At 48.9% G+C, this 20,980-nt stretch overlaps 8 protein-coding genes across 8 annotated transcripts; 6 read left to right on the forward strand and 2 right to left on the reverse strand.

Annotated features, from left to right (window-relative positions):
• Nucleotides 1–317: 317 nt before the first annotated feature.
• Nucleotides 318–1,878, forward strand: BGW36DRAFT_375783 (DNA-directed RNA polymerase). Its single transcript, XM_046215805.1, has 3 exons — nt 318–1,098; nt 1,147–1,256; nt 1,334–1,878. Exons 1-3 carry the CDS (start codon nt 789–791, stop codon nt 1,532–1,534), a joined length of 621 nt encoding a protein of 206 aa, XP_046072733.1. The 5' UTR covers nt 318–788; the 3' UTR covers nt 1,535–1,878.
• A 125-nt stretch (nt 1,879–2,003) lies between these two features.
• BGW36DRAFT_375788 (uncharacterized protein) lies at nt 2,004–7,091 on the forward strand. Its single transcript, XM_046215806.1, has 5 exons — nt 2,004–2,663; nt 2,721–2,784; nt 2,839–4,896; nt 4,950–5,474; nt 5,542–7,091. The coding sequence occupies exons 1-5, from the start codon at nt 2,093–2,095 to the stop codon at nt 6,689–6,691; spliced, it is 4,368 nt and encodes a 1,455-aa protein (XP_046072734.1). The 5' UTR covers nt 2,004–2,092; the 3' UTR covers nt 6,692–7,091.
• A 62-nt stretch (nt 7,092–7,153) lies between these two features.
• Nucleotides 7,154–10,417, reverse strand: BGW36DRAFT_375789 (Sodium/calcium exchanger protein-domain-containing protein). The gene is made up of 2 exons (XM_046215807.1): nt 9,988–10,417; nt 7,154–9,930 (listed from the first exon to the last, which is right to left on the reverse strand). Exons 1-2 carry the CDS (start codon nt 10,207–10,209, stop codon nt 7,216–7,218), a joined length of 2,937 nt encoding a protein of 978 aa, XP_046072735.1. The 5' UTR covers nt 10,210–10,417; the 3' UTR covers nt 7,154–7,215.
• Nucleotides 10,418–10,597: 180 nt separating this feature from the next.
• BGW36DRAFT_339244 (condensin complex component cnd2) lies at nt 10,598–14,019 on the forward strand. Its single transcript, XM_046213032.1, has 3 exons — nt 10,598–10,893; nt 10,953–11,529; nt 11,595–14,019. The coding sequence occupies exons 1-3, from the start codon at nt 10,811–10,813 to the stop codon at nt 13,611–13,613; spliced, it is 2,679 nt and encodes an 892-aa protein (XP_046072736.1). The 5' UTR covers nt 10,598–10,810; the 3' UTR covers nt 13,614–14,019.
• A 976-nt stretch (nt 14,020–14,995) lies between these two features.
• Nucleotides 14,996–16,566, forward strand: BGW36DRAFT_293607 (uncharacterized protein; the record flags this gene model as incomplete). Its single annotated transcript, XM_046211014.1, has 2 exons — nt 14,996–15,493; nt 15,547–16,566. The coding sequence occupies 2 exons, from the start codon at nt 14,996–14,998 to the stop codon at nt 16,564–16,566; spliced, it is 1,518 nt and encodes a 505-aa protein (XP_046072737.1).
• A 616-nt stretch (nt 16,567–17,182) lies between these two features.
• On the forward strand, nt 17,183–17,620 carry BGW36DRAFT_425986 (uncharacterized protein; the record flags this gene model as incomplete). Its single annotated transcript, XM_046220194.1, has 1 exon — nt 17,183–17,620. One exon carries the CDS (start codon nt 17,183–17,185, stop codon nt 17,618–17,620), a length of 438 nt encoding a protein of 145 aa, XP_046072738.1.
• Nucleotides 17,621–17,704: 84 nt separating this feature from the next.
• Nucleotides 17,705–18,346, forward strand: BGW36DRAFT_425987 (uridylate kinase Ura6; the record flags this gene model as incomplete). The annotated part of the gene is made up of 1 exon (XM_046220195.1): nt 17,705–18,346. One exon carries the CDS (start codon nt 17,705–17,707, stop codon nt 18,344–18,346), a length of 642 nt encoding a protein of 213 aa, XP_046072739.1.
• Nucleotides 18,347–18,423: 77 nt separating this feature from the next.
• BGW36DRAFT_406283 (PCI domain protein) lies at nt 18,424–20,401 on the reverse strand. The gene is made up of 2 exons (XM_046218992.1): nt 20,050–20,401; nt 18,424–19,982 (listed from the first exon to the last, which is right to left on the reverse strand). The coding sequence occupies exons 1-2, from the start codon at nt 20,294–20,296 to the stop codon at nt 18,835–18,837; spliced, it is 1,395 nt and encodes a 464-aa protein (XP_046072740.1). The 5' UTR covers nt 20,297–20,401; the 3' UTR covers nt 18,424–18,834.
• Between the last annotated feature and the right edge of the window lie 579 nt (nt 20,402–20,980).

Consider the following 20,980-nt stretch of genomic DNA (forward strand, 5'->3'; position numbering starts at 1 on the left):
GAGAGGAGGGAAGCGAACAAATCATTACAGGAGTATGCACTTTACTGTGTTTAATGCTATATGATGGTATTCATGGACAAAATGGCGCATCAATGCTTATACAGGACAAAGTCTTGGATATACATTTCTAATGCATTCAAGACTTGGGATGAATAGGAGCATTTCATAATTCTCAAAATTGATTTTATTATCAAGTAATCAGATAATCCATTTAATCTACAACACTGGTATTAAATATTTGGCCGCGTTGCGGGCCAGGCAATATTTGATCACGTGCTGATAGCGATCGCATTTATCACGAAGACTGACTGCAGCAAGCTAAAATAGCCCACATGTTGGCTGTTTGTTATCTTCTAGATTCTTGAATACATAACACAGCTTGATTGAGTATTTTCGCTATACAGGTTTTCTGGCTATACGAGTATTGGGTTTTACTTCTTCATCGTTCTTCTTTTTTTGGAATTAGAAATTGCCTTGGAAAACCAGTTTCTCGAGACTGCGAAAAACGACCCTTAAAACTCGAAGGCATATAACAAAAACAAAGATAAACCATCATGAATGCACCGGATAGGTTGGTTGCTTCCTTCTTGCTGTCACATGTCCAGCATCATCTTGCCAGACACCAAATAGGTTGTCGGTGATATAAATGATGTTTTCTCTTCCCAATTGTCACCTTTCTCAAGACTGCAATACACTTCCAACGCTTTTCGATCTGGAGTTTGTTTCTACATATCAATCCATCAAGCATCGTCATTTTGTGTGTTCTCTCACCGCGTCATACCTTACCGATGCCTTGGACCCAGAAAGGCGACAGCGCTGGGGCACCGTGGAACGGATCTCGATACCGAGATGCTTCCGCTCCCCCCCCTGGTGGGAATGTGCCAGCGAAGTATCTAACTCCCATTTATCTATTTAAATTTGAAGACTACCTTGACTGTCCTTTCATTTTCGTCTCGAGACTGCATCAAATCCTTTCATTGCTTGGCTTCCTGCCCATCCATGGATTGTCAAGACGTGTACTAACAGACTACCCGCACAGAACTGAAGCTTTTATTCTTGGAGAAAACGAGAAAAAGATTGAAGAGAAGGCAGATACCCGTATGCACGGCTTCAGACTTACATGGCCCCGTTCTAATCACTTTACAGGGACTCCGTCTACTTCGATTTTCACCATCAACAAAGAAGACCACACTATTGGCAATCTGCTCCGCTCTCGCCTCTTGCAGAACCGGCATGTCACCTTTGCTGCCTACAAGGTATGTCTAAGAACCACTAATGATATCCTCTCCAATCTCACTTTGATATTAGTAAGACTAATTTAAACTTCTTCAAGGTGCCCCATCCTTTAAATCACAAACTCGAACTTCGTGTACAGACCGATGGCCAGATCACGCCCAAAGATGCTCTACTTGCAGCCTGTCATGACACAGTGAAAGACCTTGGGACACTCTCTCGCGAGTTTACTAAGGAATTCGAACTGCGAAAGATGGTTGGGGCTGCGCAGGGGCAAAACGGCCCTCAAGACGGGCATTAGGAGCGGATCGAGTACTTTTAATTTGAATGTCTCCCTGGGTATCTGAGCTGGGGCGTTTTCGGCGTCTGTTCATGGCGTTTCATTCGTGCAGTAGATAGGTAAAAAGGCTGATTCATGGTGTTCATTATTTGTACGAGTTTAGCGTAATGTCCCTTAGAAAGCTAAGAGTGCTGCACGTCTCCTGGTCTTGTGGAAGAACTTGCTTGGACATCACCACCTGATAGTTATGTGTAGGCGAAGTAAAAGATCCCAGGTTCCCCGCCTATAAACACATATACCGATTGTAATATAATTTGTCGATATATATTTAGGATTAGGAACTTACTTCATGTTGGTAAAGCGGGGGTAGGCTACAGATAATTGTAGTCGAGCAAATAAAAGCTCGTTGCGGCTAGTGTGGAACGGTTGCTGCCTCTCGGCTTTGCCCGACCTTGGCTGCTGTGCTCCTTGCTCCGCCGTTACGACCAACCAACCTTCTTCCACCCGTCATTGATTGTCAACACAGCCCTCGTTAGTCTCGTCGTTGAGTTCCTGACTATGGTGATAGAAGTACTATAAATGTACTCCTCATCGAACACTTTCCTGGGCGGCGCTCAAAGCGCCCGCCCGGGACAACAGGCATCACCCTTCGGACAACAACAACAACAGCAACAGCAACCGCAACAACAGAATATGTTCCCCCATGCTGGTCTGGCGCCCCAAGCAACTGGATTTCCCGGCGGCCAGCCTCAAGCTCAGTATACTGGATATCCAGGTGTCTCAGCTCCTCAACAGCCAGGCCTTCCGACCTATAGCCACTCTCAGCCACCGCAACCGCAATCGCATCTGCAGCCGCAATATCCTGGATTCGGTCAGAATCAACTGCAACAGGCACCACAACAACAACCTGCTCTTTCACAGTTCCCCGCTCCTACAGGTGCTGTGCCCTCGATTGCCGTCCATAAGACCTCAAGCCAAATGGCTCAGTCGTTTCAAGATACCGGTGGTCCTGCTTCTCGGCCCACGCCGCCGCCCAAGACGGGTGGATCGAGGATCCCCAGCATCAGGCTTTCGTTCATTACAGCACAGGATCAGGCCAAGTTTGAACAGCTTTTCAAAGCCGCCGCCGGAGAAAGCCAAACATTGGATGGTACGTTTGTTGAGTATGGATCAACCGATATGAAATCTTACTGATGTTGGACAACAGGCGAGAAAGCTAGAGATCTTTTAATGCGTTCCAAGTTGCCTGGTAGTGAATTGTCAAAAATCTGGTATATATTAACGAGATATGACCGACATCAGAGACCTTGGCTAACATTCGTTAGGGTTTTATCAGACACAACCAAATCTGGCCAGCTGTTTTTCCCCGAATTTGCTCTCGCTATGTACCTTTGCAACCTACGGCTGACCCAAAACGAAGTTCCGACTTCACTGCCCGATCGAATTAAAAATGAAGTGTCTAGTATGGTGGATATCATATCTTTTGGCGTACCTGACACTCAGACTCCTACTCCTCAGTCAAATGCTCCCAAGTTTGATGCACCTCTCATGCAGAATTCAGCTGCCCCTCCCGCACCCCAGCAACCGCAACCGCAGCAACCATCAAATACGCAGCTGCTCAACCAGCTTACCTCCCAGCCCACCGGCTTTTACAACCAGGCAGCGGGTCTCCAGCCATTAGCTGGATTCCCTGGCCAAAGTTCAGGCCTGGCTCCTAATCCGACAGGCTTTCCAGGACAACATCAACCTTCCCAACCACAACCGACAGGGTTTTTAAGCAACCCTCAAGCAACCGGTTACAATGGTCCCCGTCCACCTCTACCGCCAATGCCTGCTGGATTTAGTTCGAACCTATCACCGTCACAGACTGGACTTACTGCATTGCAAGCTCAACCTACGGGAGTTCCTGGACAATGGGGCTTCGTCAACGCCCCGGCTACTGGTCTACCCAATATCGAAGCTTTGAAGCAGCAACTTATGCCCCAACCTGGCCGGGAGGGAGGTTTCACGACTGCTGGGCTTTCGGGGAATGCAACCATTCCTTGGGCTGTCACGAAAGACGAGAAAAAGATTTATGACCAACTATTCCGTGCGTGGGATGGTTTACATAAAGGATATATTGGTGGGGAGACTGCTATTGAGATCATGGGCCAAAGTGGGTTACCCAGAGAGGAACTCGAGCGAATCTGGACTCTCTCTGATCCCCACAACCGTGGAAGGTTGAATCTGGATGAGTTTGCAGTCGCGATGCATTTGATTTATAGAAGATTGAATGGGTACCCAGTCCCTAATCGCTTGCCTCCGGAGCTAGTTCCTCCCTCCACGAGAAATTTGAACGACTCTATTGGTACAATGAAATCTCTTCTTTCACAAGATGCAGAAACTCGGAAAGCATCTGGCGCTTTCCTGCAACCGCAAAAGACTGGAGTTAGTTATTTGAAAGATCACTCATTCCGCGGCGGTGCCACGTCTCCTGGAGCTGCCCGTCGAGATGCGACTCTTTTCAAAAATAACGACGATTTTGTAGGTTATAAATCTAGTGCCCGTCGTCGGCTTGGCAATGGGGGCAGGACCCCGTCCCCAACAACGTCGTCGCAAGTGTCCGAGAAGTCCGAGGATGAAATGACCGTTGATCAGCTAAAAAAGAGACTTCGAGAGACCAAGGTCATGCTCGATGCGGTTGATTTTCGCGATCAGAACAAAGCCGAAGAAGATGACGCACTAGATCGTAGAGACAGGAGAGAGGCAGAATCCTTGATGGACCGCGTTCGACGTGTCCAAGACGACATTGATACTGATCCAAACGCTGCTTTCCGTCGTGTCGACTCTGGAGCTGAGCGGAGATCTCTGCGTCGCCAACTTCAATCTTACCAGGATCAAGTACCTGAAGTTGCCTCCAATGTGCGCAAGGTAGAAAGACTTATTGCAGAAGCTAGACTGGAGCTTTTCCGTTTGCAGGATGCCAAAGCTCATCCCAACAGTGCACTGAATATCATCGGAACAGGTCCGGGTGGCGCTATCACTGAAGCTGACCGCATTAAGGCCCGTGCAAGAGCGCGAATGCAAGCACGCGCTGCTGAGCTGGCTGGACGCCCTCTTCCTGCTTCGGATGATGAAGGGGCCGCCACTCGACGTGCTGAAGAAGAAAATGTCAAGATCAAAGCAGAGCGCGAACGGAACGAGGCTATGACAAAGGATGTGGAAGAAAGCGTGAAGGATTTCTCGAGAAGTCTCGAGGACAGCCTTCAAGAAGGAACTGAAAACTCGACTCGTGAGCATGAGAGACGTCGATGGGAAGACGCTCTGGGAGTTGAAGATATAATTAGAGATTTAATCTATGACTTACAACGTGGCAGTCGAACTGCGAAAGTTCGTAAGGAGGAGTGAGTTGGTTATTCCTTTTCTGTTTTCTATGTTGGCTAATCTAGTTTCACAGACAACGAAAGCCTTCCCCAGCTTATGAGTCGGCTTCGGCCAGAAATGAACCTCTTTCTCGGCCTTCACCACCTCCATCGACGGATTCAGCCGGATCTCTGGCTGGACTAACCCACCAAGAACGTGTAGCTTCTGCAAGAGAGCGAGCACAGAAACGTATTGCTGAGCGAATGGCCGCGGCCGGGCTTAAGCCTAACGCAGACTCTGGCGATACTCTGCTCCAACGCCAGGAGCGTGAGAAGAGGGAGCGTGAAGAACGGCTCAAAAAAGCCGAGGAAGAGGATGCCAAGCGAGAACAAGAAAGACAACGTCGCATAGCGGACGAGCAAGCCCCGACACCCTCGGCTAAAATCGCAGGCAAAAAGCCTCCTCCAGCTCCTCCCTCACGCAAAGTGAAGTCAGATACCACCGGCAATCAGGACGCGAAAAGAGCCGAAGAATCTGCAAAGGCAGAAGAGCATGCTATCAAAGCACGTGCTATCCGAGCAGAACAGGAAACACAGGAGGCTGAAACCAAGCGATTAGAGTAAGATCATTTTTTTCTTCCTAAATAGACCTTCAAATGCATTCATTAGCTCTGACTTGATCAATAGGGATGAGGCTCGACAGCAAGAGGATGAACTTCAACGGGAGCTAGAAGCACATGAAGCTCGTCTCCGTGCTCTTGAAGAGAAAGCTCGCCAGGGCAAGATCAAGAAACAGGAAGAAAAACAGCGTAAGCAGGCCGCAGAGAGAGAGGCGAAAGAGAAAGAGGCTCGACTCGCTGCTCAGAGAGCGGAATTGGCGGCAGCCAAAGAGCGTGAGCGGCAACTTCAACATGAACTTGAAGAACTCGAAGAACAGAGTTCCTCCGACGAAGGGACAGAAGATATTGCAACTCCTCAAGACAGCACCCCAACTCAAAGCCAAGTGTTACCTACTGCGGCTGCTCTAGGCATACCGGCTCCTCCACAAGTTGCTGTACAAGCAACCAGCGAGTCTTCTAGTAGCCCCGAGGCGGTTGTGACTGAATCGAGGAACCCGTACTTCCGGCAATTGAGCCAATCTGCTGACGGCCAGCCGAGTGTGCCAACTTCACCCCCACAAGTTACACCCCAGCCTGCGATTAACTCTCCGTCGCCCGAAGTCCAGTCTACTAATCCTTTCCACAGACTTGCACAACAACAGGAAAGCGCAAAAACGACGTTCAGTGCACCGGCTGTTCCGGGCCCCCTGGCAACCAAGTCCCGAGCACGCCCTGAGCAGGATGACGATTGGTCCGTCGCCGAGTCTGAGAATGACTCCTCGGATGACGATGATAATGACCGTCCAGGGGGTGGAAGTGCCAAACAACTTGCTAGTATTCTCTTTGGCACTATGGGTCCCCCTAGACCTCTTAGCGCAACGGACGAGGCAAAGTCCCCTACCCCCGTTCAAGAGAGTAGTCCTACGGCCGCCCCTCCACCTCCGCCTCCTCCTCCTCCTCCTCCTGTTCCATCCAGCATAAATCCGGAAGGAGACTCACATAGTGGACCACCATCAGCACCACCTCCACCACCACCGCCACCTCCTCCAGGACCTCCTCCGCCAAGCGGTATAGCACCTCCTCCTCCACCACCTCCTGGTGCACCCCCGGTGGCTATTGGCGGTGGCGGACCTGCAAATCGAAGCGCCCTCCTAGCGTCAATTCAAGCTGGAAAGGGGCTGAAAAAGGTTGAGACCAAGGACCGAAGTTCGAGCTCTTTGGCCGGTCGTGTGTTGTGATCTATTTGATAGCCTCCAGCATCTATACAGGCTTGGGGCAAAGCTCCGTTATTTTTTTGGATTGCTGTCTAGCTGTGTCATTTTTCCTTGTCCATTCTTCGTGGAATGTTTTTATGAGGGGTCAGATCAGCCGTTTCCGACTTTCTTTTGCAACACGACTGGATCTTGAACTGCAACCCCTGTTTTGTCCTCGTGATGTAATTTAATTCCAAATGTTACTTATTTAGTCTTCACATTAATGTATATGATACTTATGTTTGGATTGTTCCATGATCTGCAACCCGCGTGTATCGTGTGTCCATCATGTACAGACTACACTTTGGAACTTCATACAACCATAAAATACGTCGATTGATATGATTATGGACGCATACTATATCGACTACTTACGTCACCAAGGATCTTTTCTGTTACTTAACACGGTGAGAGAAAGAGGCCAAGACCCTTCCAGTACAACCAAGGTTGAGTGATGCAAATGAATCCATCAATTGATCTATTGATATTCTCCTTATATATACAATTAACTAGAACAGAATCTCTGCAATAACATTTCCCAAAGTACTCAAAGTCCAAAGGACGACAAGGCCCCAGCCAATTCTACGGTCCATTTTCCAACTGTTTAGTGGCACAATTATAAGAAGCCCGAGGAGTGTGATGAGTAAGGTCAAACCACTAATGATGAGAGTTTTTGAAATCATGATTCGATATGGTTCCCTATGTATGCCGGCTGCGGGAATCTGTTGCTGCGTTGACTGCCATGTCATGTACAGCCCGCCAATGCCGATACCAAGCAATATGTTCAGCATTGGTCCTCCAAAACAGGCGCTCAGCGCCATTACTGGGAAGCCTAGACGAGCTACTGTGACATCTGCCACCAAATCACCCAGTGAATTGCCAACGGCAAAGACTGTGAGACCCAGAAGTGAATCGCTAATGTTCATGATGACTCCAATAGTTTTGAGTAGGCTGACTACTTCATCGGCAATTGTCGCGATCCAGCAAATGCCAACAATGAAGCCGATGAAGGCTAGGATGGGACGAAGCCAATCCGGTGGATGTGAAAGAGTGCGATCTTTCAATACTGTGATCAGTAGAGCTGCGCAGAGTAGCGACACCAGTAGACTGCATAGAATAGGAATAATCAATTTTCGTGGATCATGATCAACGTCAATGTTAAACCAGACGATTACGACAACAAAAAGAGGTGCAGTGAAAGTTTGCACAATAGTAAGCCAACGATACCAAATTCGCGTTGGAGAGGAGACATCTTTAGTTTGTGTCTCCAAGGCTGGCATCTCAGAGTCAAGCCTGCCTCTATTTATCGACTCGATTCGGTGCACACTTTGAGAATCATGATCTAGAGTGCCTTGATCGATAACTGATGATTCATTTCGTGGACGCAGGAGGGGCGAGTCTTCAGGCAGACGAACGATGGGTCGTATTTGTTCAGTTCCATCGTTTGTGAGAGGGAGTTCAGCTTCTTGATCTGCATCTTCACGATAAGGTTCTATCACTGGAACGGTCATGGTCAAGCAAAACACACTCGGTGCGGCTACTGCACCCAGTAACTTCTCCCAGACAGACTTCGTTCTCCAGTTACATAGAGTAGGGAAGAATGTGACGAAGAAAAGCCTAAAAGGTGGAAGACATCGATGCGGCCACCACTTCAACTCTACTGGCTCAGGAATGATTTCCTGAGCTAACCCATTCTCCGCCGCTATTGCTGAGTTTCTCAAAGAAGCAGCAGAACCAAAAAGATCGAAGGGCCGCAATGATGGTGGTGAGCGTGTCAATGTATCAAGAAAAGCTGGAAAAGGCACAGTTGCGCTTGTTTCATCATCAGTCTCGGAGTAGGAAGGTATGCGAGGTACACCGCCGTTTGACATCGGAGAGACATCGCCGGGAGAGAGATGAGGTGAATTTGGAGATGCTTGGTAATTCGGGACACGAAACGTGTCTCCAGGAACTGTTAGATGATTATTTGGCTGCGGTGGTTGCAATTGTATTTCAGAACGTATTGAGGAATTGGATGAAGTTGGTGGCAATGTTAGTAATGGGGACCTGAGCGAGAGAGGCTCTGGTAGGGTTTCAGGATGTTGAGACATATGATTGGTAGACACTTCTGGTTGCGAATACATGCCCGCTTTGGGGATATTCGTAGTGTCAATTTGTATACCAGGGACATCATTCATTGAAACAGATCTGTTACGATTGGACGTGCCCTGTTCGCGTGTATTTGAACCATTCTCATTTGAATATTGATGGAGATCAATATTATCTTCATGAATGCTCTTTGCTTTCTTTAGGGAAGAAAGTACCGATTGAAACTCCAAAGCACCGACTAAACTCGGTCGAATGGGATTGACGGTTGTTCGCCGTTGAGGCGGCGTGGGCCGACTCACATGCATGTTTTCACGAATTTCAGCGAGATATCTGTTTCGTGTCTCATCATCTTCGTCGTCATCTTCCCAGGCTGGCCATTGGTCCGATTCAAGTACATTAAGATCAAGGGACTCATGGCCATGCAGGAGACTAGTTGTTTCCCCAGCAACTGGATCGTCGTCCGAGACTGGCTCCTCTAGGTCGAGTTCCTGACTCTGAGGTATATGAAAGTGTGTTCTTGCTGCGTATTCTCTTTCGTATTTCCGACGTTTTCGAGTAAGGTACCAGTGCCACGATACAACCATCACCACATAGAATATGTATAGGCCGATCATGGTTGCACACTCCCAAACATGGAGCTCTCCATCTGCTAGAACCACGAGGCTAAAACTCCCGGCAATAATAAAATATCCAATGTCACGGACAAAACTGCGACGGGCTACCCGAAAAGGCCTTACAAGGGCCATCGATCCCGCAACAACGGCGGTAATAAAACAGGCAGCACCGATAAGCTCGCCGACAGCTAAACTGCCACTGTTAGAACCCATTGCTGCAAAGGTCGAGAAGACGTCGGGGCTGCCATTCCCAAAAGCTAAAAATGTCACTCCTGCCAAGCTTTCGCTCATGCCTAATATACTGGCAATGGTGCTGAGATTAATGCATAAGAAGTCGCTGGCAGCAATCCCAATCGTACTAAACAGCAACGACAGCCAGACTATCAGGATCGTGAAGGCAATAGGTTGTACATGGCGAAGGGAGCAATAGTATAGTTGAATATATGGAAACAGCCCATCTTCGTCGGGGCAATTGCTCTTGACGAATGCACACTGATCGTCTGCATGACGTACCAGTCGACACTGATCTGGGTTAGAAAATGCCGAAATAAATACGGGGTTTAAATGGAATGTTCATACCTCCAGGCCTTGCTCGGAATCTTCAAGTAAGGCGAGCAGAGAGTGCTCTGAATATGTTGCACGTTTCTGAAATGCAATGTTCGATGCCGCTAATTGGCTTTGGCTGAACCACCGAATGGTCCATGTTGTCAATGCCAGCAAAGTAAAAATCACAATGCTCAATATAAACGGTCGAGGGTAAAATAACAATCTACGTCTTCTGTGCCTTTCTGGGCGCACCATGACGGGCAATCATGGATAAAAGGATTCCTGATTGATTGAACATCACAATGGCAGTATTGCGACTGCGGATATTGCCTTTGCAGGTATAAGCAATCGATCCTGGGGAGAGGAGTGCATATATATGCTGTGCAAAAAACAGCGACGGCTGTAATATCTGGAACTGCAGCGCACAGACTGTACAATAGCAAGGCATGAGGAGGAGGGTACGCGACACTGAGAGTCATAGAGGTGGTCCACTGCTTGATGATGGTGTGGCGCCCTCTTGCCAAGGATCGTGGCGGTGCCGGAGCCCGCGATTCCGGTTTGCATGCTAGTCACGTGCATGCGCACCAGGTCGGCGCGGCTTTCCGTATGTTTTGTTGACAATCCCCACTCCCACCGGCTCTTGCCCGACGACGACCCTCACCTTCATTCCCAGACGGAAAGAACGAAAGAGCAGGCCAGGCTTCATCCTGAATGCATTGATATTACCACCTCGCTTATGCTGCTTAAGCTTACAAGGACATGGATATTTGATTGCGCCTAGTTATTACTCTTTATCATAGCCAAGCCTGTCCTCGTTCCTTATTCTGCGCGCACGGAAAGAACCGCGAGAAAAACGATGCCTCGCGTCGCCAACACATCCAAGAGCCACCGCCGCTCAAATGGCGGTGCCTCGACACCGCACAAGAACTCCCCCATCAAGTATGGAAAGAGCGATGCGATGCTGTTCACGAGTGCACTTGCTGACTTGGCCACCCTAGAATTCCCTTGAACGATGATATGGGAGAGAAGGCTGCTCGGATGCAGTCGCGACAAGCCCTGCATGACCGTCAGATGAATCAAATCAAAGCGGCCGTCAAAACACCCATGCCCCCGCGCAGGACCGCATACGATCGCGCCGACAGTCAAAGTCCGACGACCCCGCGTGGATCGCTTCGCCGAGGCCGGGAAAGCGATGCGGATGGCCGTGGCAGAGGCGCAACCCCCGCTCAAAGAGTGCCAATCTTAGCCAACTTTGAGGAGTGGATGAAGATGGCAACCGACAATAAGATCAACGCTGCCAATTCGTGGAACTTTGCACTCATCGATTATTTCCATGATATGTCATTGCTTAGAGAGGGTGACGGTGTTAATTTCCAAAAGGCCAGCTGTACTCTGGATGGTTGCGTCAAGATTTATACCAGCAGAGTAGATAGTGTGGCTACGGAGACTGGAAAACTTCTCAGTGGTTTAGCTGATAGTCGAGACCGTAAAGCCCCAGAAGCCGGCGAAGGAGCTGAGGGTGAAGACGAAGACGAAGAAGGCGAAGATGGTGCGCCAAGGAAAACAAAGAAAAAGGTCAGTACGATTTCAATCTTCCAGTTTAGAGATGTAAAGGATTATAATGCTCACTGTTGGTTTAGACTCGTTCCCATGAGGCAACTCTTGCTCCGTCATTTGCCTCGTTGCAATTGAAAAAGCTTGAGCTTGAATTTGCCGTCGATCCATTATTCAAGAAGGCGTCGGCCGACTTTGATGAAGGTGGCGCCAAAGGATTGCTGCTGAATCATCTTTCGATTGATAGTCAAGGTCGGATAGTCTTCGACAGTAGCGATGACATCGATGAGACCACCAACCCAACAGATGCCATGAATGAGGATGAACTGGAAGATGGCAATGCAGAGTCAGGAAATAAAAACATCAGAGAGCACGAGGCCGATCCAATGGATGTCGATCCAGTTGATATTGACCTAACTGCTCTCGTCAGTAAGTTTTTCCCTGACCTGGATCGTATTAGTGAACAAGACATTTGCCCATCTCTCAAGAACTTCGATTTGGGTGATCCCAGTGGCTCTCTGAATATGCCACTGTTGAAAGCCCCTGATGAGTGGCGCAACGATAGAACTAGTGACAACTTTGAACACGCTGGACGTCTAGGTGACGCATCGGGCATCATGCTCGACGATGATAACGCCGTGGGATTTGACGATGATGATGGAACATTCGCAGGCTTCGATATTGGCGAAGATGCTGGCTTTGGAGAAGGCGGCGAAGCTTGGGCGCGAGAGGCAGCACTTGAACCGATGCTCAAAGTTCATCGCATGGAAATTGATGGAGAAGACCAAGATGGCGAGCAAGGCCTTGATAATGGAGAAGCTTATACTCTATCGCTCTCTCATCAGCCATCCAACAAGGAACACGAGAACATTCTCAGTTACTTTGATAATGCTTTGCAAAAGAACTGGGCAGGTCCTGAACACTGGCGAATTCGAAGAATTAAAGAAACAACTGCCGCAAGCTCGACGAGCCAAGTCCCAAAACAACGCAAGGAAAAGGAGCCGTTTGAAATCGATTTTGCTGCTCCTCTAGATTCTACAACATCTGAGCTGATATATACACAAGCAAGTTCAAATTCGGCTATCTCAATACCCAAAACGCAGTGGAAGACCAAAGGACGCAATTTACTTCCGGATGATAAGCATTTCAACTCTCAGCAGCTGCTACGTCTTTTCCTCAAACCGAAAGCTCGTCTAGGATCTAAAAGATTCCTCGGGGTTCGAAAGACTACTGATCATTCACAAGGTAGTGTGCCAAACGCTGGAGAGATGGATGAAGCTTTCTGGGCGAATCACAAACCAGAGAACGACATGACATCTGCAGATGATGGTGGTGCTGCCGGAACATACGATGCGAATTTCTTCGCGGATGATGATGGCCTCGCCTTCCCTAACGGTCTTCCACTTGGAGATGATGACGACGACAACATGCCGTTTACAGATGCTCGAGAAATGTTCTCTCCACCAGTTGACCCAGATGCTCGGCCAACGACATCGGCTGGTGACGGGGCGGGTGCCACTGGCTTAACTGCGCTTTTGAACATGGTCGGAGCGACACCTGGTTCTGCTCTCCATGGTGGAGGGTTTGGGTCGCAGCTTGTCACGCAAGGTGGTCGCCGTGTGCGACCTGATTATGTTGCTTACGCGCGTGTAGCGAAGAAAGTGGATGTACGACGTTTGAAAGAGGAAATGTGGAGAGGCATGGGCGATAAATTAATCGAGTCGATGGATTTCAACTCTGCTTCTAACGGTGCAGCCGTTATCGAAACGCCTGAGGAGTCTGCTGAGGATGACGGCCCGCCTACACCTACGCCTAAGAATCGATATACAGATGGCGACCATGCCATGCCTGATGCTACTCCAATACCCGATAAAAATGGCCAACTGCGATTCACTAACATCATGAACTCTCTCAAAACGGTTTATCCAGAGGAGGCCCTCCGAGACATCAGCACTTCATTTGGATTTATTTGTCTTTTGCACTTGGCAAATGAGAAAGGTCTCGTGTTGCAAGGCGGAGACCCTCTCGGCGAAGGCGGTGGTTCTCTAGAAGAAATTTACATTACCAAGGATGTCGGCGCACTCATAGAAGAGGGGGCGATGTAGAAGGTAGTGTTTTTGCCTGGTGTATTCTTCGCATCTGTGGATCTATATTTGAAGTGACGCTATGCCTTTATGTGGCGCTCAAGGCGTTAGGTTTTTTTCCGTTCTCAAGGTGTAGCTCGAGTAGATGGGACTCTAGCAGGGGATTTTATTCCAACTATAGCGTCTAGTTATTCTTTTCGATCCAGTCTTCTTGTATATTTTTCATCGGTTTTATTTCACTTTTTACGTTAATAAATTATTTGATATCATGTACGTTCTGTTAAGGGCCTTCTATCAAGGACCGCTATCAATGCAGCAGTCTTGCGTTACCAGTATTATTTACTATACTACGCTATGCACGAGGAGCGGTTGGGTGGAGAGGGACAGGCTAGTTGTGTGCTTATGTATGTGACTAAGTATGTGTCTGTGTCTGTCGGCTGTTGAGTTATTATTAATAGGTATACATCCAGTACCATTATCAAACATCACATTTCCATATTCAATTATAAGGTCGTCCAATGTGATAATCAAATATCACACCGCATGGGCCAAGAGGGAAAAAGGAAAAAGGCACCATCGGCGGCCCGCGCTACGGCAGGCGCTGTGGTTGGCCCATGCACCGACGGCGTATCGCCTGCAGGATCGCAAGATTGAGTCTGCAGTGCTGGTTGGATGCCCGCTGTGACGACTTCTGCCCACCGTGCATCCAGCACATCGTTGCAGCCCATCATGCCGCGCTGATTTGCTGTTGACCGTGCTCTAGCGCCCATCAATGCAGGCCAGTCAGCACTCAGAACCCAGCTCTGCCATTTCCCCTCGACAGATCACGACGCTCCCCGCCCAATCGCATTCAGCATGCTGCATCTGCAGCCATATAAGCACACAGTAACCATGCGCCTGTCCAATCACCAAGCCGGCTCTCTGCAGCATTGCTGCTCCAAGCCAGAACCCGGCGCTAACTCATCTCACGATGATCATTGATTTGACCATGGACTAGCTGCCCGGCTCGTGCAACTGCACATGAGGGGAGCGTTGTTCCCCAGCATACCATACATAGTCCATGGTGCAACCTCCCCGGATGAGATTCTTTCTCTTCTAAGCTGTGCTTCTCCATCCATTTTCTCCTCGTTCTTACATCGCTGTTTGCATTTCATTCTCCTCCTATGCTTCGTCATTTGTAACTGCGCAGGCTTCGCAGAAACACCCAAAACGTCTAATCTATACAGCAAATACCCCAAAAATAAAAGAGATCTGCTATAGTCCGAGCCAATCAACAGCTGGTACTACGCAGTTGAGAGCAGGTTCTCTCGCTTAAACCAACCTGCATCTCCGGACATAGCTGCTTAGCTGTGACCCAGACCCGAGTCCTCACATCAGGATCGTTGACGATCTCAACAATGTCAATGTCCGTCTTCACAGATAGTCGGAATAGCAGTCCGCTAAATCCGCATCAAGCCGTGCCTGCTGAAGTTCTAGGTGACGAGCGCAATCGGTCAAGCATGTCGAACCGGTCTCAAACACATCCTGCACCCATTATCCGCAGTTCCTCGGGCTCGTCATCTGAATCTTCAATAAGAAGTCCCCGAACAGCACGCTTTGCCGAAGAGACCACTGTGATCTCACCAATATCTCCTGCCGGCCCGTCTCCATTTGCGGACCCTCCTATATCAGAGAAAGCTGCCCAAGCTCATGTCTCAGATGTCGGATTTGGATATGTCGCGGATAACAACCCATCAATACATACATCGCAGCCACCCCTGACTCCAGCGTCGCCATTGAAGAGCGCACTGAAGACTCCGGGAACGGCAAGAACGTTGAACCCACTCAGTCCGACCTTCCGAGAAGAGCTGAAGTTGGAAAGAGAGGAAAAGAAAACCGAGAGGGAAAATGCTCGGGATTTGGTAAGCTTGCTGAAGTTTCACACCAGTTCGATGGCCAACTAACTCTTTGCCAGAAAATCAAAGTCCGAGTAAGGTTAGCCAAGGTTCTGCTGCGTGGCGTGAACTTCAGTTGCAGTTTAATCGTGCTCTCCCTTCTCTCGACTAGCTTGACCATTTTCAAAACGACAAAGGACCTTCCGGCTCGGAACAATCTTCCTCCATGGGCCCAAGGGACTAATCCTTGGGCACAATACCTTTTATTGGTCCTTTCTTGTGTCTCCCTCTTTACCGCCGTGATCGTCTTTTGGGGCTATTGGAAAGGAGGACATAGACGTGCGGAGAAAGTGGCAATCTATTACTCATTATTTGCAGTGGGATTCTTCATCTTCAGCACCGTCATGTGGGTAGTTGTAGCGGCTATTTTTCAAAGTTCCAAAGCCAACGGCAATGGAAAAGATCTCTGGGGCTGGTCATGCAATCAGAATTTACGCGAGCAACTCTTCCAAGCCGAGGTGAACTACGCCTTGGTTTGCCGCCTGCAAGATTGGTCCTTGGTTTGTGCCATCATTGAAATTGTCATCGAGGTCATTGTCCTTGTGATTTACGCCATTGGCTTCTACCGCTTCTACTCAAAACAGCGTTTGAAGAAGACAATGGACCTCAGGGACAAAGCCCGTTCGGACTTGTATCTTGCTCAGCTCCGTATACAATCTGCCCCGAACACTCCTGGATTCGTCCCAATGACCCCCAAGTCACCTTACGTGTCTATGGCCGCTGTTCAGAACTCCTACTCCGCCGCAGAGAATGGCGAGAATTACGCGGTACAATACGCCAACCCCAAATCGCCCACCCGAGCGGTCTCGAAGCCATTCCAGCTTCAACCGCCGCCAATTCGGATACAGCATGCGACACCTAAAGTCGACCAAGAAGGCTTTTCAGCCACCTCTTCACCAGAAGAAGAACCCGGATCCGAGAAAATCAACGACCACGTTGGTGCCGCCCCAGGGGAGAAGACGTACGACGCTGTGCCCATTCCAGGGGCCTACACTACCCCCCTGAGCAGTCCTAGCTACCCTCCTCCTACTAGGTACTAGTGACGGTTTGCGAGCATCAGTCAGTCTGGGGCATTTCCAGATTAGTGGGAAAGTGTACGATTTGCGTAATAATTTGTATCGTCTAAGTATAGGACGATGGTCTTGCTTTAAATTATACCTCTGGATTCATGAATGAGCCTTTCGTTTTATTGGGAAATTGGTGAATTAGGCGTCGACGTTGATAACAATGCTTTTGTCTTTATTTTCTACGTATCGTTAAAGCATTGGATATTTTTGATCAATCATAATGTGACGTGTAACGTCTCTCTGCTACAAGCTACTACAAGCTAATCGATACATTGAATATGTTCCTTGGAAAATCCTTTTAGTATATAGGGTACCTCGGGTCTAGCCCTAAATTGTGCTTGGTAGCAGTATCAATACTACTCCCCATACTCTGAGGGAGGAATGTGTATCTTTGTCAAGACTTCGAATGAGATCATTGATTGAAGGGATCAATTGAGCTGTGAATCAGTTCACATGATAAGTACAGCACATAATGCTACAGGAGTAACAATTCGATAACGATCAGGTGCATACTTAAAATACTCTCAGCCATTTCTATCGCACGTGAAAGGATGATGCATCGTGGAAGAAGCATTAAGGCAGGTGGAGAATGCCAAGCATTGACGATGATTTCAATCTGCGACTCGACGCCGAGACGCTCTCGTCTGATCTTCCTCTCAACACTCGCTATTGTCTGGACTGTCCTGTGTGGAGCAGAGAAAGAATGCTTCGCTTCCCTGTCTCTCCCGCATCGTCGTTTCTCAGAGCCAGCTGCCAGTCTATCCGCACGGGACCTGGCAGCATCAGAGGTTTCGCAGCGAGCTCGACCGCGCGAAGATCTGCCCCACCCCTGCTGTCTACGCTGTCCTCGCTGTCCACACTGTCCACTGGCCACCGCCACTACTCCTCCAAGTCTCCTCCCCAGGACAGCAGATCGCAGTTCAAAATTCTTCCCTTCGTGGCCATCCTGCTGATTGGCACCGGCTCTTACGTATTTTTGGTGAAATCTCGCGCCTCTGCTCGCCCGGCAGCTATCCAACGCAACTAGAAACCCAACCCCCCCAATCGATCTACTTCGTTTTCTTCCGCAATTCTTGAGTACACTACCTTCGATTCTACAAATCCACCAAAAATGGCACCTTCCGAGAGTAAAGGTGCTCGTTTTTCGCCCGACGATGTGACAGTGGTGTTTGTTTTGGGAGGCCCTGGAGCCGGCAAGGGCACGCAGTCCGAAAACCTGGTGCGGGACTATGGTTTCAACCATTTATCTGCCGGCGATCTCCTTCGCGCAGAACAAGTCCGCGAGGGAAGCGAATATGGAGAACTGATCCGGCATCATATTCGAGAGGGCACAATCGTGCCAATGGAAGTCACCGTGGCCTTGCTGTCCAATGCCATGGCTGACATCCTGGACAAGGGAACCTCAAAATCGAGCCCCGCTCGGTTCTTGATTGATGGATTTCCTCGCCAGCTCAACCAGGCTCATTTCTTTGAAGAAACCGTATGCCCGTCCAAATTCGTCCTTTTCCTCAGCTGTCCCGAAGAAGTGATGCGTTCGCGCCTCATCAAGCGCGGCGAGACGAGTGGCCGGGACGACGACAACATCGAGTCAATTCGCAAGCGATTCCGCACATTTATCGAAACAAGCATGCCTGTTGTGGACGATTTTGAAAGTAAGGGCAAAGTCATCAAGGTCGAAGCCACAGGAACGGTCGATGAAGTCTACGAACGCATCAAGGAAGAATTCCAGAAGAAGGGTGTCTCAACTTTGTAACTAAATGTCGATTCTTATTAGCCGCACATAGATCTCAACCAGCATATGAAATGATGTAGTTAGTTTTGCCTTCCCGGGCTTTTTATTTTTTGATCTCTTTGTAATTGTCACTTTTTGCCTACACATTTAGAATTCTAACCTGTAGAGAACATGCATAATGAGGTTATGTCCAAGACAATATCAATCATGAAAAGTGAGTATAACGTTGGTCATTTTGATCAGTCCCAAGAGCCTCAAAACGATTAAAAACACCCCCAACCGTGTATGACAAGACAAAAGAAAATGTGAAGGAAAATGAATCAGCTAATCCATAACAGAAAAAAGGTCGAATTATAGGCGCAAGGATTTGTAGGACACGAACAGGCTCCTAGATCCGGCCATGCTCATGCATACATGGAATGAGTGGAAAACAAGTCTTGTGTTTGTCTTCCTTTACGAAAGGTAGGAAAATGAATGTCTGTCATTTGAACCAAGTCTTCTACCCTTGTCTAATCACCCCCGCCAGCAACAAGATCGACTTCACGTGGTTGTTGCTGCTGCTGCTGATGTGGTCGTCTCCGATCGCCATTTGCTTTCTTGTCTCCCTTGGCAGCCCCTTCCTCCGCGGCTTGGGCAGCAATTTGCTGTTGTTGAAGCTCTCGGGTATATCGCTCCCGTTCACTACGGATCACATCGAGCACTCCCTCAAGGCTGCGACGCCAGACGAACAAGCGACCCTGAACCTCAGCCCACTGCTTCTCGCCAAAGACTCGGTAGGTGGCACGATGTACCAAAAATTCGGAGCGCAACTGGGACAGTTTGCCCTCGACCAGACCAGCCCGAATGGTGTCGATTACCCACTTCTCTACATCAGTATCTGCAATACGGAGCGCGGAAGCTATGGTAGCATAAGGAAGAGACCGTGAAGGTGTGGAGGAGGCCAGAGAGGCTAATGTCAACAATCGCATCTTGGTCTGCAAGGCATCGCCGGCCTCGGCAAGGACCCCCCCAGAGATGGAGCTCAATGGTGTGGATGAGACAAAGTCGTCGTAGGTGTCGAGGGTATCGGCAGCAAAGATTTCGAGCAGCTCAAAAAGTGAGGTATCACTGGTCCGTAGCGCCTGAATCGCATCTGAGGCAGTCAACGGGGTGAAATCGAAAGTGGCTGGGTGCGATAATGCCGATGTGAGAGCGCGAACAGCAAGCTCGCGCGACTCTTTGGATGATGCTTCGCTTGCATCAATCGTCTGAAGTGCTTCCACAACATGAGTGTGAGCCATTTGGCTATCACCAGCGGCTTCAGCAGCGTCGGCAATGGCGAGGTGCAATTTTTGTTCATCGTCCTCATCCAACTCCCACGTGGCAAGCCAATTCTTCAACTGAACAACGAGCTGAGTCTTGAGTGCCTCATAGGCACTGGTAGCGCCTGACTGGCGAATGACAGCAATGATGGCCAGGAAAACATGGTACCGACTGGAGTCTGAAGGAGAGAGTGTGTTGAAGACAGTCGTCAGGATAGAGATGGCCAACATAGGGCCGAATTGTGGAGAGGATGTGACCGGCTTGGAGAGGTAGGTGCAGATGCGCGACAAGAAAATATCTGGATCCGAAGACTGCTGAATGAGGTGTACGAGAAGATTATAGGCAGCGGTGATTTCTACAAAGAGCGATGTGTCAGTAATTTCGTGGTGATCAAACATCAAAATGCTCCCGGCCAAACTCACCTTTTTCGGGGGCGCTATTGAGAACGGCGCCAGCAGCAACGACCTTTTTCAACACCTCATCCCGTTGTTGCAGACTTGGCTCCTCGCCATTTTGTTCTTGCTGGCGGAGGGGCTCGAGCAGAGGCAGGACTTCGGCGTGGATGCTAGACCCCTCATCTTTGCGGAGGACGTCGATGTACTGAGCGAGCTCCTCGCACAGCTCGGTGAAAGACCCTTCGATAAGAAGGGTGTTTGTGGGAGCCGGCATTATGTAGGAGGCGTCTGCACACGGCAAGAAATCGATGGCAGGCGTGGGTTGAGGAGGGCAAAATTTGTGGTGGTGGAAGCCGTTGTTCGCCTTGGAGGCTCGCTGATCGACTATCGATAAAGTGTGGGAGAAATTTCAGTGTGTGTTTCCATCCGTTGGCGAATCAGCATCCGTTCCGGCGGCGACTCCAATAACAATGTGGCTTCCACAATGAGTAGTCATTATTTGAATTTTGAAATACATCCAAAGACATTAATTATTGCAGAGATACATACATATACGTGTCTGTATATGTAGGAACAAAAATTCTGGCGTTGGACCGCCTGGGAAAAATATTCGCCATGGTCTAGTAATACCCCGGTAGGCAGACTAGAACAGATCATGGGTGAAGGGCGCTTTTAATTAGTTGAGCTACTTAATGTATAGCTATTTAACAGATTAAGTGCAAGCTAGATGCTCGCTATCATGTACAAATAAAGGAGAGGAATCGAGGTCATTAACCATGGTCGCGTATTTTGACAACAGTATCAAACACTCAAGGATATCATTATGCTGTAGCATAGGCAAAATCCACACTAAACACCATGCTGAAGGGACAAAAATTGCGCTCGTTCTCTGACAGTTATCGAAAGAGATTGATTGCAGACAATCCTCCTGAGGAGGTCCAAAAGAAAATGAACTATG

Source organism: Talaromyces proteolyticus (assembly GCF_021365285.1).
Source record: "Talaromyces proteolyticus strain PMI_201 chromosome Unknown BGW36scaffold_5, whole genome shotgun sequence".
NCBI classification, from domain to species: Eukaryota; Fungi; Ascomycota; class Eurotiomycetes; order Eurotiales; family Trichocomaceae; genus Talaromyces; species Talaromyces proteolyticus.